This window comes from Oxyura jamaicensis, chromosome 2 (genome assembly GCF_011077185.1).
Source record: "Oxyura jamaicensis isolate SHBP4307 breed ruddy duck chromosome 2, BPBGC_Ojam_1.0, whole genome shotgun sequence".
Lineage (NCBI taxonomy): Eukaryota > Metazoa > Chordata > Aves > Anseriformes > Anatidae > Oxyura > Oxyura jamaicensis.
Window position 1 is genome coordinate 155,872,728 of NC_048894.1, and position 12,949 is coordinate 155,885,676.

Sequence of the window (12,949 nt, forward strand, 5' to 3'; positions counted from 1 at the left end):
AATAAACTTACCTGCCTGAACTGTCCCCAGTACTATTAAATCAGCAAATATGACCTGTGTAAGAGACAGCGCTCTATTTCACTTCCATTAATGGCAAAGAGAAACATAACTTTAACATCAGTGGAAGCCCTAAGCTACTATATCCTTGCAGATGATTTTCTTTTCTTTAAACTCTTTAAAAAAAAAGAAAAAGTGTGGGGAGCGGGGAGTGGGGGAAGTATTTCCAGAGCAGAGTAATATCTTCTAGGACAGATCCTAAAGAGTAAAGATAAATAAAAACTGGAGTATGTTTTATTTTTTTATATGCTTCAGATCTGTGTTAGAATAAGGCCTTTGACAGTATAAAGGAACTGATGCAAGCATTGTTTCTCATAAATGGACAGTACTATTGTCTATAAAAAAGGAATGATACATTGCCCCTCACTAGGCCAATAATAATAATAATAATAAAAAAAAAAAGGCAAGCTATGGAGAATATACACAAGATGGACCCACTAAAACAAGAGCTACTGAGGTATTTATTGTGACCTACAAAATAAAATGGATTTTTCACCCATCCTATAATTATTTTTCTTATGAGTTGTCTTTAGAAAAAACAAAACCAAACAAACAAAAAACCACAACATAATAATTAAGTTGTGCTTTATGATTAAGGCATGCTTACTTTAGATGTTTGCTAGTCTTTTAAGATAATTCCACAGAACACCTCAGTCCCAGTCTGCTCCAGTCTCCCCACTACCTAACCAGGAAGGCAGGTGGACACCAATGGTGCAGTCTTGTACTGAAACTGTCTCCCTGTGCAAGGGTCAGGAACCCAGGAAGAAATTTAGGAAGAAATTATTCACTCAGAGGGTGGTGAGGCACTGGCACAAGTTGCCAGAGAAGCTGTGGATGCCCCATCCCTGGAGGTGCTCAAGGGCAGGCTGGATGGGGCCTTGGACAACCTGGTCTGGTGGGAGGTGTCCCTGCCCATGGCAGGGGGTTGGAATTAGATGGTCTTTAAGGTCCCTTCCAACCCAAACCATTCTATAATTCTATGATTCTAACCCACCAACCTATCTGCTGGCCTTCTGGTTCCTCTGAGTTTTCCAGGATGAGTTTCTGAGGATGAGCTTCTGTTGGAGTAAGGGACACTGATATTGATACCATTAGGACATAAAAGTGCTCTGCTGGAGAAGGGCATCTAGCACCTGATTCTCAAACTGGGAAACGTCACACTTGGCACGACCACTTACTAAAGGCTGGGTCCATGAGGAGGAAGGCAGGAAAAGATGAAACGAGGTCTTTGGTGTCCCCTAGTTTCTAACATTTGTGTCACTGTTGGCAGAGACACCTCATCATCTCAAGGCACCCCCATGCAACAAGGCGCTTTCTCCTCCTTTTCTGTGGGGAAGAATAAGCACATCAGAACATGAAATCTTTATGCTTTAGAAATGTAACAAGAAGCCTCCGGCAGTGAAGGAACAGTGCTTTCTTTGCCACTGTACCTGTAAACTCAGGAAAAGCATTTTGTCGCTTTGGTTCTCCTTGGGATTTTTGTCTTTGTGGATGCAAAAGTCCCTTCATATTTTGTACTATGCGCTAGAGGGATTTCCTTGCCTTTGGAGCATCTATTTCATTTTATGTGCCTTGGTGATAAAATACTAGAGCTTAAAAAGTCCTTCCTATCTGTGTATGTTTGCCTTTTTCTCTGCGGGACCGATACTTTTCAAGTAACTTGGAGAATACGTGTAAAAGAGACATTCTTGCCTTACAGGAAAATCTGTAAGGCGAATCTTACAGGAAAATACAGTTTGAAGTTGGATTCTCACCCTACCAGAGCTTAGAGGTAGTGTAACGAAATACATGTGGTTGCTCAACATTGACAAAAGATTACTTCAATATGGTAAGCAGCGATACAGAAATAGATATGCTGACGCTGATATTAATTGCTGATGGCCTCCATGAACCATGAATAAATAGATAAACTATGACAACTGATACTACTCAGTTATAAATGTAGCAGAAACAGGGACATTTCTTATCTGGTGTAAAAATCTTAACTCCAGGCAGCTGCACAAATTTATATTACCTGAGGATCAATAATAGAGGTTAAAAGAAGCCCAAGGTTAGGTTTTCTTTCTACTGAATGAATAGAAATAGAAATCCAGAAGACTGACGCTGCTGGAAGTTTGAGCAGAACCAGGCAAAGTGTGGTTTCCACACTCAGATTTTCATACACTCCTAGGGAAACCAAAACTTAGTGGCAGATTTTCATTTGGGTGAATGTCTGAAAGAAGCTTGTCCCCATTCACCTAGAATGAGAATGAGACTTTTCAAGTGCAACCTCAGCCTCCTACATTTTTAGATTAGTTTAATTGCACTGAGATCACCGATGTGATTTTTCATGTGCACTGTTAATTGCAATGTAAGAATAAAGCCTGCAGAGCTTGTTGGCTAGTGATTTGTCTATTAAGAAATACAAACATTAATGATAAAATTGTTGGGCCCACTGAGACAGAACTGATAGCTGGCTTACCTGGCAGGACTGGCTGGGTTTAAAGCTACTCAACTGTATTTGAGCAATATAATGGGCAGGGCTGCTTCAAAATAAAAATAAAAATAAAAATAAAAAATAAAAATAAATAATAGAAATGGGGAAGGGATGGGATTGTCAATGAAAGAATTTTCTTCTTTAGCTAACAGGTGCAGATCTCACAAAAGCACTAGGAACCGTTTAATACGTAGGACTGATGTCTCATCTGGCCATATAAATATTTCTGGTTCTTCATAGCTTTTACAGTCGGAATCAATGGACTCAACACACATTCCTCTTTTAGCCTGAGCATATTGCAAAGAAAAAGGAAGCAACTGCACCAAAACAAATTCAACATTAATTTACTGCAAAGTGCAAGGCCCAGCTGCATGTTTCCCAACTTAAGCTATTTTAGCGGCTTACAAAGATCTGGATCTCTCTCTCTGTAGTCTCTTTTGTTAACCAGGGGGTCCACAGGGAGTCTACATCCCAAACTTTGCTTTCCTGTTAGATGACAAAAATCCACAGCAAACTGTCTCTCTGTCATACAATCTGTGTCCAAAATATCTGCTTTACATTAAAGAAGATTAAAAATACATCTGAGCAGCTGATTTTCAGCTTAAAAGTTAAGCTCTGACTTTTACCTGCATTTTTTTTTTTTAATAAAAAGAGCCAATTAAAAGATTTTCACTTCAAGTTTATCTCACTGGGAAGTCATGTTTCTTGGATTATGATCAATAGGAAAGAGGTACCATCAGTTCTGATGCTTTCCAACTATCAAGCATAATGAGAAAAAATGGCTTGCTTGATCCTGCAGTCCAATAAAAATATTTATTTATTTATTTATTTATTTATTTATTTCGTTTCTGTACAACGCAATGCATATGAATGGGGTGTCAGTGTTGGCAGTGGGGGGCTGCTATGGTGGTCTCTGTGGGAAGAGACTAGGAGCTGCCCCATGCCAGACACGCTAGGCTGGAATGCTGCTTCCAGCCTGCTAAGCCTGACAGTTAAGCCAATTTTCCATATATATATATTTTTTTTCCTTCTCCCCACTTAGCCAGTCCATATCTCACCGATTTGGCCATCTGTGTCCATACCTGATGTGCTATGCATCTACACACATACGTTCATGTCTAATCACCTGCTGTACTCATGGGAGTATCCTTCAGAGTCCACCCCGGAGACTTGGGAGTGAATCACTTAGATCCAACATAGACATTTACTGGGGAATCAGATGAATATTTTTCCATTAGCTGTTGATTACACTGAACTGGCAGTTCAGTTGCCCACCCACAAGCATCCGATTATTGTTTGAGACAACATCATTCTCTATGAATCTTCTAAATAAGGACAATCCTTATGTGATCCTGTTGTAGAAAATGTTTTTCTGAAGTCCAGAAGTCATGTCTTTCTCATCACCTTTGTCTAAGCAAACTCTTTATCCTCACAAAGAAAGATAGTCAATTACTTTTTCAAAGTAAAATGAAATGCCATTTTGTCCCAGTCTCCACTGAACTTTATGCTTTTAATTCTTCATTTCAAGATGTCTTCAGGAGCTTTGTGCATTACAGCAGTCATGTTTAGTGAGACTATAATTTACTCTATTGTCTCCTTTTGAGCATAATTAACAATTCCTGTTTTCCAATTCTCATAATACCAGGCCATTTTATAACTTTACTACACAGGTATCCCAGCAGGTCAGGAATATGGAGAATACCTTTAATGAAAGTGTTCTCAGGTTTTGCCAAAATGGAAATAAATGCAATTTCATTATCCGTAACTTCTTCCTTCTTACATCTTGTTTTCTTTTCATCATTGATATTGTTATTAAAACAGTAGGGAAATAAACACTTACTTTCTCATCCCCTTCTGACCATTTGAGACACCCCAGGTTCTCTGTAACATTTAAATATGACTAGCATGGGTGACTTGTGATTTTCAGCGGAAAAACAGTTTACTATAGTGGAAACCAGGAACACTGTCCCTATTAAAAAGATGAGCCAATAAACTGATGATTGTGTGAACCAAGTAAAACATCAAGGCACAGAAATCAGGATATATGTCCCCATATTGGAATTCTATTATTAATTTCAGGTTTTCTTTTCAAAACCAGCGTGGCATCTTTACTGATGCTGATTATCAAAACTTGATGAAGTACCTCAGGAATGGTGGCACTTTTTGGATGGTGTCCCTGTGCCAGAAAGGAATCACTCAGAAGGGGTTACCCACTGAACAGCAAAAGGCTACACTGCCCATACAGGAAGGTTTGCAGCAGAGGTTTCCAGCATGAACACTGACCAAACCCAATCATTTTTCCTACTTGATGAGATCTGACAAGATCACAGCCCAGCATAATACTGCTCCAGGCTGTACAGCTGGGACTCAAACCGGGATACTTATTTTCTATTCCTGGTTTTCATCGGATGTCAGGTTAGGTATACATCTTGAGTTTTAAAATTCCCAACTTCCTGGTATTCCAAGACCCCTTAAATGCCATGTTTAATATCATTTCTCAAAGATTTGACCTTTGGGCAATGCAGTTGGTTGTATATGCTGCCACTGGGCACAAGAATGACTTGAAGTGCGGTTTTCCACTCGGTTACCAAGAATTTCCATTCACTCCTCAGTTAAATGAGACCATTAAGAGAAATGTAACTCACTACTTTATGCTGCTGTCAGCGAGGGAAAATTGCTTTTTAACCTCTGATCCCTCAAAATGAAATTGTACCCTGGAAAGAGATTTTGTTAAACAAACAAAAAAGAGTAACAAAAGACAGTATGTGATTTCCTTCTGCCATCTCCGAGCTCTCGTGGATCAGTCTTGTTCAGCTTTCACACACAAAACCCTTGCCTTCGAAAATACCAAATCCAGATTCCTGTGCATAATGTAATGAATGCTCCTAAATCTTGATGTGATCCAGCCCCGGTGCTGGATAATCCAAAGCCACTTGCTGTATGGTTGCTAAACACCACAGCGACTTGCTCATCCTTTTGCCAGCCAGAGCAGCTTCATCAGCGATGCCTCACTGCTAAACTTGCCCTCACCCCTTCTGCCATATCCTTCCCCCCTCCTCTACCCTTCCTCTTTTTGTTTTATCTTTGAGAAAGCAGTGATTTCTGCTTAAATACAAAGTGAGCTCACAGTAACATTTTTTTTTTCCTTCCAAAAATCCTCCTGGCCCTGGTTTATAGTAAAAGAAAGATTAAACTACTACCTGGCTGAGTAAACTGTCTTTTTGATGGTACAAATGAAGAGATGTTCAGCTGTGATTATGAATAGCTTGAAAGATTTTACTTTCACATGCAAGAGCACCCAACTGCATGACATTCAACGGCTCTAAACAAACCTTTTCCCAATAAATATTTGATCACACGGATCCATTATTTACAGAAAAAGGATGGGTTTAAATAAATGTTATGGCTCAGACCTCAGTGAGGTTAAGTTGCTGCATTCACGCAGATCATTTATCACTTGGACTGCCACTGACTTGAACACCTTTTCCTATAGTAAGCTGCTGCTTTGTAAATGGGCTGCATTAAAATAACAGTAAAACAAAACAAAAGAAAACAAAAACACGCAAACAGCAGTTGCTGCAAAATAAAAAACTCTGAAATCTGAAATCCCAACCCAGGGAGTGAGTGGAACGAAGTAAGCACAACTTTCATCCTAACCACCTGCTGCTGCTACCTGTTCATTGAGGGAAGGTGAAGGGTGATGCGATGTGGCCTGCTGGCCACCCTCCTTGCGTGCATTAAAAGGAGCATGGCCAGCACGTCAAGGGAGGTGATCTTCCCCCTCTACTCTGCCCTGGTCAGGCCTCACCTGGAGTACTGTGGCCAGTTCTGGGCTCCCCGGTACAAAAAGACAGGGACCTCCTGGAAAGAGTGCAGCGGAGGGCCGCAAAGATGATACGGGGCCTGGAGCATCTTCCCTATGAGGAAAGGCTGAGAGACCTGGGTCTGTTCAGCCTGGAGAAAAGAAGACTGAGAGGGGATCTCATCAACGTGTATAAATACCCGAGGTGTGGGAGACAGAGGGATTTGGCCAACCTCTTTTCAGTGGTTTGTGGGGACAGGACAAGGGGCAATGGCCACAAAATGGAGCCAAAAAAGGGGTGGAAGGAAAACAAATGGAGGAAAAAATTGAATCTTTGAAGTTGTAGAAATCAGTTCTGAGTGAGTGAGAAGCTCAGAGTGGCACTGCAGACCGAGAAACAGGAAGGAGCTGCAAGTTGGACATGTTTGCGAGCTTCAGCCAGCTTGGGTAGGACTTTTCGACTAACTGGATATCACAGCGCAGACTTGTGAAGAGTCTGGATGGCGGCAAAGTTTCCTTCTGCTGCTGAAGAGGGGATTAAGGCTTAGTCATGTAATTACACAGTCACTTCAGTATCGGCTTTTGCTTGGAGTCCTTACAGAGCTCCGAGCTCCTATGGCAGCTTTAATTCAGCTCCCATCACATTCACAGGCAAAACCTGACAGAAGCAAGAATAGCTTCATAATCCCCCAAATAAAACTTCCAAGTGCTAATTAGCCAAAGAAGCAGCAAACTCATCCATGCTCACACTCTCAACAGACCCAGCAAAGCAACGGCAACGTGAGTTTGATGGTTTACATTGCATCCTAGAGCTAGGGCTGGATTGTCAGCACATCTTGGTCCCGATGCCTTACAAGACCCTTGTTCTAGATGAAGTAGCTGTGAAGCTGCATTTCCGTACAGGTAGGGAAGATGCAAGGTCCAGTTCCATTGTGTTGTGGTGCCAACTGGCTGCAGGCCACAGTTTTAAAATGATTAGCTTTTAAATGATTTAATGACAGCTTAATCAGGATCTTAGGGCATACCCAAAGGGACGAGGAAGAGAAAATCTAAATTATCATACCATTTATAAATAGGAAGTGCTCTGAGAGTTTAGCATGCTAGGAAATTTAAAAGAATATAAAAATGTGATTTTGAAACTCACTTTTTCTTTCTTTTTTAAAGACTTATTTGTGCGAAAGTTGAAGCCAGCCCTTTAACGGTGGTCCCCTGGCAATAAGATCTCTCTGCAAATGTCACAGATTTATGAGGCTTTTTCCTAAAGCTCCAGCCTTCAAAGTGCCCCTCTGTGTATCCCTGAAAGCCAGGCCCAGGAATTGCGTCTTTACAGGAAAAAAACTCATTGTTCTTAGACTACACAAGTGGGTCACTGAACTGTTGCTTGCCTTTGCGATGCCAGTGAATCCAAATTAGCTTGACTTCCACGGAGGATATAGGGAAGGAAAGCAACCAGCATTAATCAGAGCGACACAAGCAGCTCTTCCAAAACAAATTAGCTTCAACAGTCAGCACACAGAGTCCTTCAGTCAGCGCGGCCAAGCTGAACTTAGGCCAAACTTCCCGTCAAAAAGAGTAACTGGTTTAATATGTATCCGCGGAGTCTGCATTTGTTTCTTTTTCTTCCTCCCAATCCATCTGCAGGAAGCTATGAACAAACTGAGCGCAGCAAAACTGCTCATCTGACCACAGCCAACCCCTCTGTGTGATGTTCATCACACCTAAGCTAATCTCAGAGGCAGGTACTGAGGCTGTTGGGTGTCTGGATCCCCCTTTTTTTCCCCAATAAAGAGAAAGGTGATTTACAAGGGACTTATTTTCCTAGGAAATGTTTGCAAGGTAATTGCTGAAGTCTGGACTTTAGAGACACAGAGAAGAGGCATGTCCAGAGAATCCATAGGACTTATGTTAGACATCTCTGTAAGACAAAACAAGACGTGTAGGAAGCAATTCCTCTTCCCTGTTGGTTTAAAAGGAGTCCAGACACCTACCTCAGACACACATGCCTCTACTATAGGCACTTGTGTTTGGTCAGATAAATCCCTACCTCCCAGAGAGCAATTCACCCCATGTTAAAGTTGGCGTCTTATAAGTGGGATGAATCATGTCCTCTAAGGGGACGGCAGTGACATTTCAGGTGACAAACATGGACCATGGGTATTAAATGGCAAGAGTCACCATGTCTTTTTTAGGTCCAAGAGATGTGAGACCCTCATGGAAAGGAAAGGCACTGAAGCAAGTCTACTGTCAGAGACTGCTTCTGCTGGATTATTTGCCAGACTTCTTTGTCTTTTTTTTTTTCTAACTTGACTTTTCTAGTGAAAAACAGGACAATTAAATAAAATTTTCAAGTTTCTGTGACCAAAAAGGGGTTTCATAGGGAACCAGGCCTTTGTTCCTCTAGTCCTGGTATTAATATCCAACAATGTGTGTGACCCTGCAAGTTTCTGCACACACTGCGGTTATCTTTAGTAAAACACACTATTATCTTTAGTGAAAAAAAAAAAAAAAAGAAAAAAAAAGAAACACAATTATTTTGTAATGATAATAATTTAAGATGAAAAAAACAAATCTGTTAAGAATTTTAAAAATGTATTTCTTCCAAAGCTCTGACAGCTCCCACTAAGCATTTTATGCCTATGGGCTGTCATACTTTTTTTTTGTTTATGATTCATTACAAGTTCACCTATTACATCCTCTCTTGCAGCAAAAATATAGCAAGCACATATCACCCAATATAAATCAAGCATTGCTGAAATCAGCTCATATAAAATGATTTATATTGGCAGGGAAATATTTATTGAAATAAAGTGATTATGATATAAGACATTTTTTCCTACATCATGGACAGGCATAAGCATTTAGTAATTATTATAAATTATAAATAGCAATTATTGCTATTTTTCTATAGCATCCACAGAATTTCTCTAGTATCTGAGCACCACACAGTCCTTAGTGAATTTGCCTGGTGAAGTAGGGAAGTGTTATTGTCAGGGGGTGAAGTCTACAGCTGAAAAAGACTACAGGCAGTAACATGGCTTGTCAATTATGGACTCTGGGACTTCCTATGGCATCTAAGGTTAGGAATATAATAAGCAATTGAGACCATCTACTCTCCTGTCTGATCCTGCCTCGCACAACAGCAGTAGTGAAGCAAGCTCCCCCAAAAGGGCCACAGGTTGGTTGGTGTCTTACCTCTGTGTGGTGACCGGTGAGGATTTCTACCTGCCCCATGATGCAGAGTGATGCAGGTGGTGGAGTTTTTATTTTATTTTATTTTATTTTATTTTATTTTATTTTATTATTTAATTTCATTTCATCTTTTTTCTTCTTGGTGGAAGAGTTCAGACGGAGTACATGAAAATTCACACTGAAGAGTAAAATGCTATTGCTAGCGCCCACATCTCAAGATGAGTGAGCCCCTTTCAAAATTTAAAATGCAGACGAACAAGCTCAGCAGGAAGATATTTATATTTGTTTAAATATCTCTGTCATTGCATAGAATCTAAACGCCTCATTTTGAACAACTTAAAGAAAAGCTATTTACTGATGCTTTGTTATGTTAATGATGGATTGGGACTGGTGCTCCAAGTGGTATTGTTGAAGTGACTTCATTATATGCAAACATTATGCTAAATAACCCATCACTTAGTCTTTATTCTTGGCAGAAATCCCTTCATTAAGGTCTACAGTAGGTCTTCAGTTTGAATGTTTCAGCAATGTTGACATTTCTGATTTCTCTATTTATGTATACATTTGTAAATATACTCACAAAAATATTACATGCACACAAACATACATTCATATACATATATACATATGGGAATATGTATATATAGTATAGGGAGCGGGATAAAATAATAAAGGGATAAATAATAAGGGTATGTTAGCCATTCTGCATTTACAGGACAATCTCGCTGTGCTAGAGGTCATAGGTAAAGATTTAAAAACCAGTCAGCGCTTTTGATCTCTGAGCAGCACAGGGTGCAGGGAGCAGAAGAGGATTTAAAGGGTGTAAAGCTACAGCAGCTCCCTATAAAGCAGTTAACGACAAAGCTGTCCAGCTGCTCGTTCTCCCAAATCCATCCTAGGTATTTCTGAAGCAACCAAAACTACACACACAACCTGGAATGATGACTTATACTTGCACTGCACTATCCATATATATGGTAGTGTCATCAACATCAATTCCTAAAAAGGCTCTTGAGGGATGCGTGACCAGGAACTTTCTTGTCACACTGTGAGAAAAAATGTCCTTTCAGATATAAAATGGGCAGGTATCAGGACACAAAACATAGGAGGTACATAGGTTTGTAAAATGTATACCATTTTACAAACCCCAGGTGGCAGGCCAGCAACCAAAATCACAAAACCTTCACCCAGTTTTCTGGCCATATCTCATGAAAGAGGTCAAAGAGAAAGCTGGGGTTGCACACTGTAATCCTCATCCAGCAGTGTATAGGAACGCTACCTGTCCTCTACAGGAAACCTGAATTGCACATTTTCTTTGGCAGCAGAATTTACCTAACCTATGTTTTTCTATCCAGACTTGTTTCAAGGGCAAGAGAGAAGCCACAGTGTTTTCCAATAAATACCAGTCAGTACACAACATCTCTTTGTGCCCCTAGTAGTGGTTGACTTGCTAAGGGTGACTATATCTTCATCTTGATCAACATATCTGAGGGATAAAGGACCTCCTAACTGGACAGGTTATTTCAGCAGCTCCCGCTGGCTGAAGGAAGCAGATCCTTTCCACTAGGCTGAGTTCATTTTCTGCCTGACTACTCCTTGACCTTCTTAGCCAAAATTGTTATTAACTCATTTACAGCTTTGTGATCTGTTCTACTGTCAAGTATTAAATTTATTCTTGTCTTATATTAGACTTCACGCTATAAAAATGCAACAGTCTATTTTCAAGGCAAATGCAGGATTAAATGCATAGTGGCACACATTATCTTGAATATACATGACTTTAAAACCAAAATGTTGCTGAAGACCACACCTAGTTTCCATAATATCAAAGCTCTACTAAAATTGTTCTTATTACTCACAATTTACAAGGTACATTTCACCAGGAAATGAGTTGTAGATAATTTTAAAATCACATTACTCCATTTCAGTGGAGTAAAATGCTTATGGTTCCTTCTCCTTAAGGCTGGAAATTTGTCCTAAACCTTCAGGATTCATTGTGTCAAAGGACCAAAGAGGCAACACTAGGTACTCACATGCATCTCAGCTACATTTTGTCATAACAAGACTTCGGATACATGAAAATCACCTTGATATTCAACAAATCGATTTAAGATTGAGGAAAAGAATGAAACCACAGCAACTTTTGTTCTGTCAATCTAATGCAAGCAATAACAATTTTTTCTTTGTTTGATTCTTCTTTTTTTTTCCCCTTCCTTCATCCCTGGAAAGTAATATATATAACCATCCACCAGTTCTTCTGCTCAAGACATTTTCAAACAAGATAAATGCTTTTTTTGTGTGTGTATTTTATTCTTGCTCCAGTGAAGGAAAATTAAGAAAACAAAACAAAAACAACCCTCAAGTTGCCTTTAAAAAGTGCTGAATGCCGTTCCCATAACTGTTATTCACCAGCCACATCATGTCTTTTGGCAATTCTGTTTTTGAAAAGCGCTGTTGCCTGACTATAGGGAAACACTCCAATAGGAAGCACATATACCCTGAAATGATGCACTTTTTATAACATCTTTCCAAGAACAACAGTAGCTAATTGTTGAGTTTCCTACTGGGAAACGGCTCTTTAATATGCAGATCTCTAAATGACTCCTCTAATGCAAATTGCCAATGCTACAGTAATTTAATATCTATACAAACACATAAAAGTTTAGCTCTTACTTAGAATATGCTTTATCATCTTTCCAGGTAGCACAAATCCAACACAGCCCATGTGCCATGTGGTTCACAGTCGTCAAGTGTTCTCTTTATTTTAAATACTATTACTGAATGTATCCGTAGGGTTTTTTAGACCCACTTACTTGGTGCTGACTGGCTTTTGCCAACTGCTCATTGGCTGATTCTACATTAGAAGATGCCGCCTCAATGTTGGCTTCAATACTATCTGCAAATTAAGATAATAGAAGATAATTAGAGGGTACAAACCTAAAACAAAAACTTTATACCAACAGCAATTCAGCAGTTTACTCGCGAACATAAAGAGACAAGCAGCTTCTTGTTTGCAAGTCATTGCATTAGAAAGAAATAGGAATTGTACCCAATTTTAATGAATGAAGACACCAAAACCCATCAGTTAGAAGCAGTACGACTGCCAGTTCTCCATGCATCCCCAGATAAGATGGAGGTTAGCATCTCATCCCACTCCCACGAAGCCAATGATTGATAGCACATTTGAGCAAAATCAGCTGAAGACTGGCAAATTCACTGGATTAGAGTTGAATTACAGAAGTGACATAGCAGATTGTATTCAAATTTATCTCATTATTAGAGCTCAGGGATGAGGTTCATCTAAGTGTGGGTTATTGACTATCCTCTGATGTCTGTATTTGAGCAAGTCCCCTCTTAGACTATCATAGTCAACAGAGAGCAAGTCCACAGGGTGTGATTCATCCCAGTACAGTAGCTACCTGCTG

General features: G+C 39.8%; 1 protein-coding gene across 2 annotated transcripts in view; it reads right to left on the bottom strand.

The window, feature by feature from the left end:
• Nucleotides 1–12,949, bottom strand: part of TSNARE1 (t-SNARE domain containing 1) — a 444,539-nt gene that overhangs the window by 156,641 nt on the left and 274,949 nt on the right. For both annotated transcript variants that reach the window (XM_035317254.1, XM_035317253.1), the window contains exon 10: nt 12,338–12,420. In XM_035317254.1, coding sequence (XP_035173145.1) covers nt 12,338–12,420 — 83 coding nt within the window. The remainder of the gene's footprint in view (nt 1–12,337; nt 12,421–12,949) is intronic.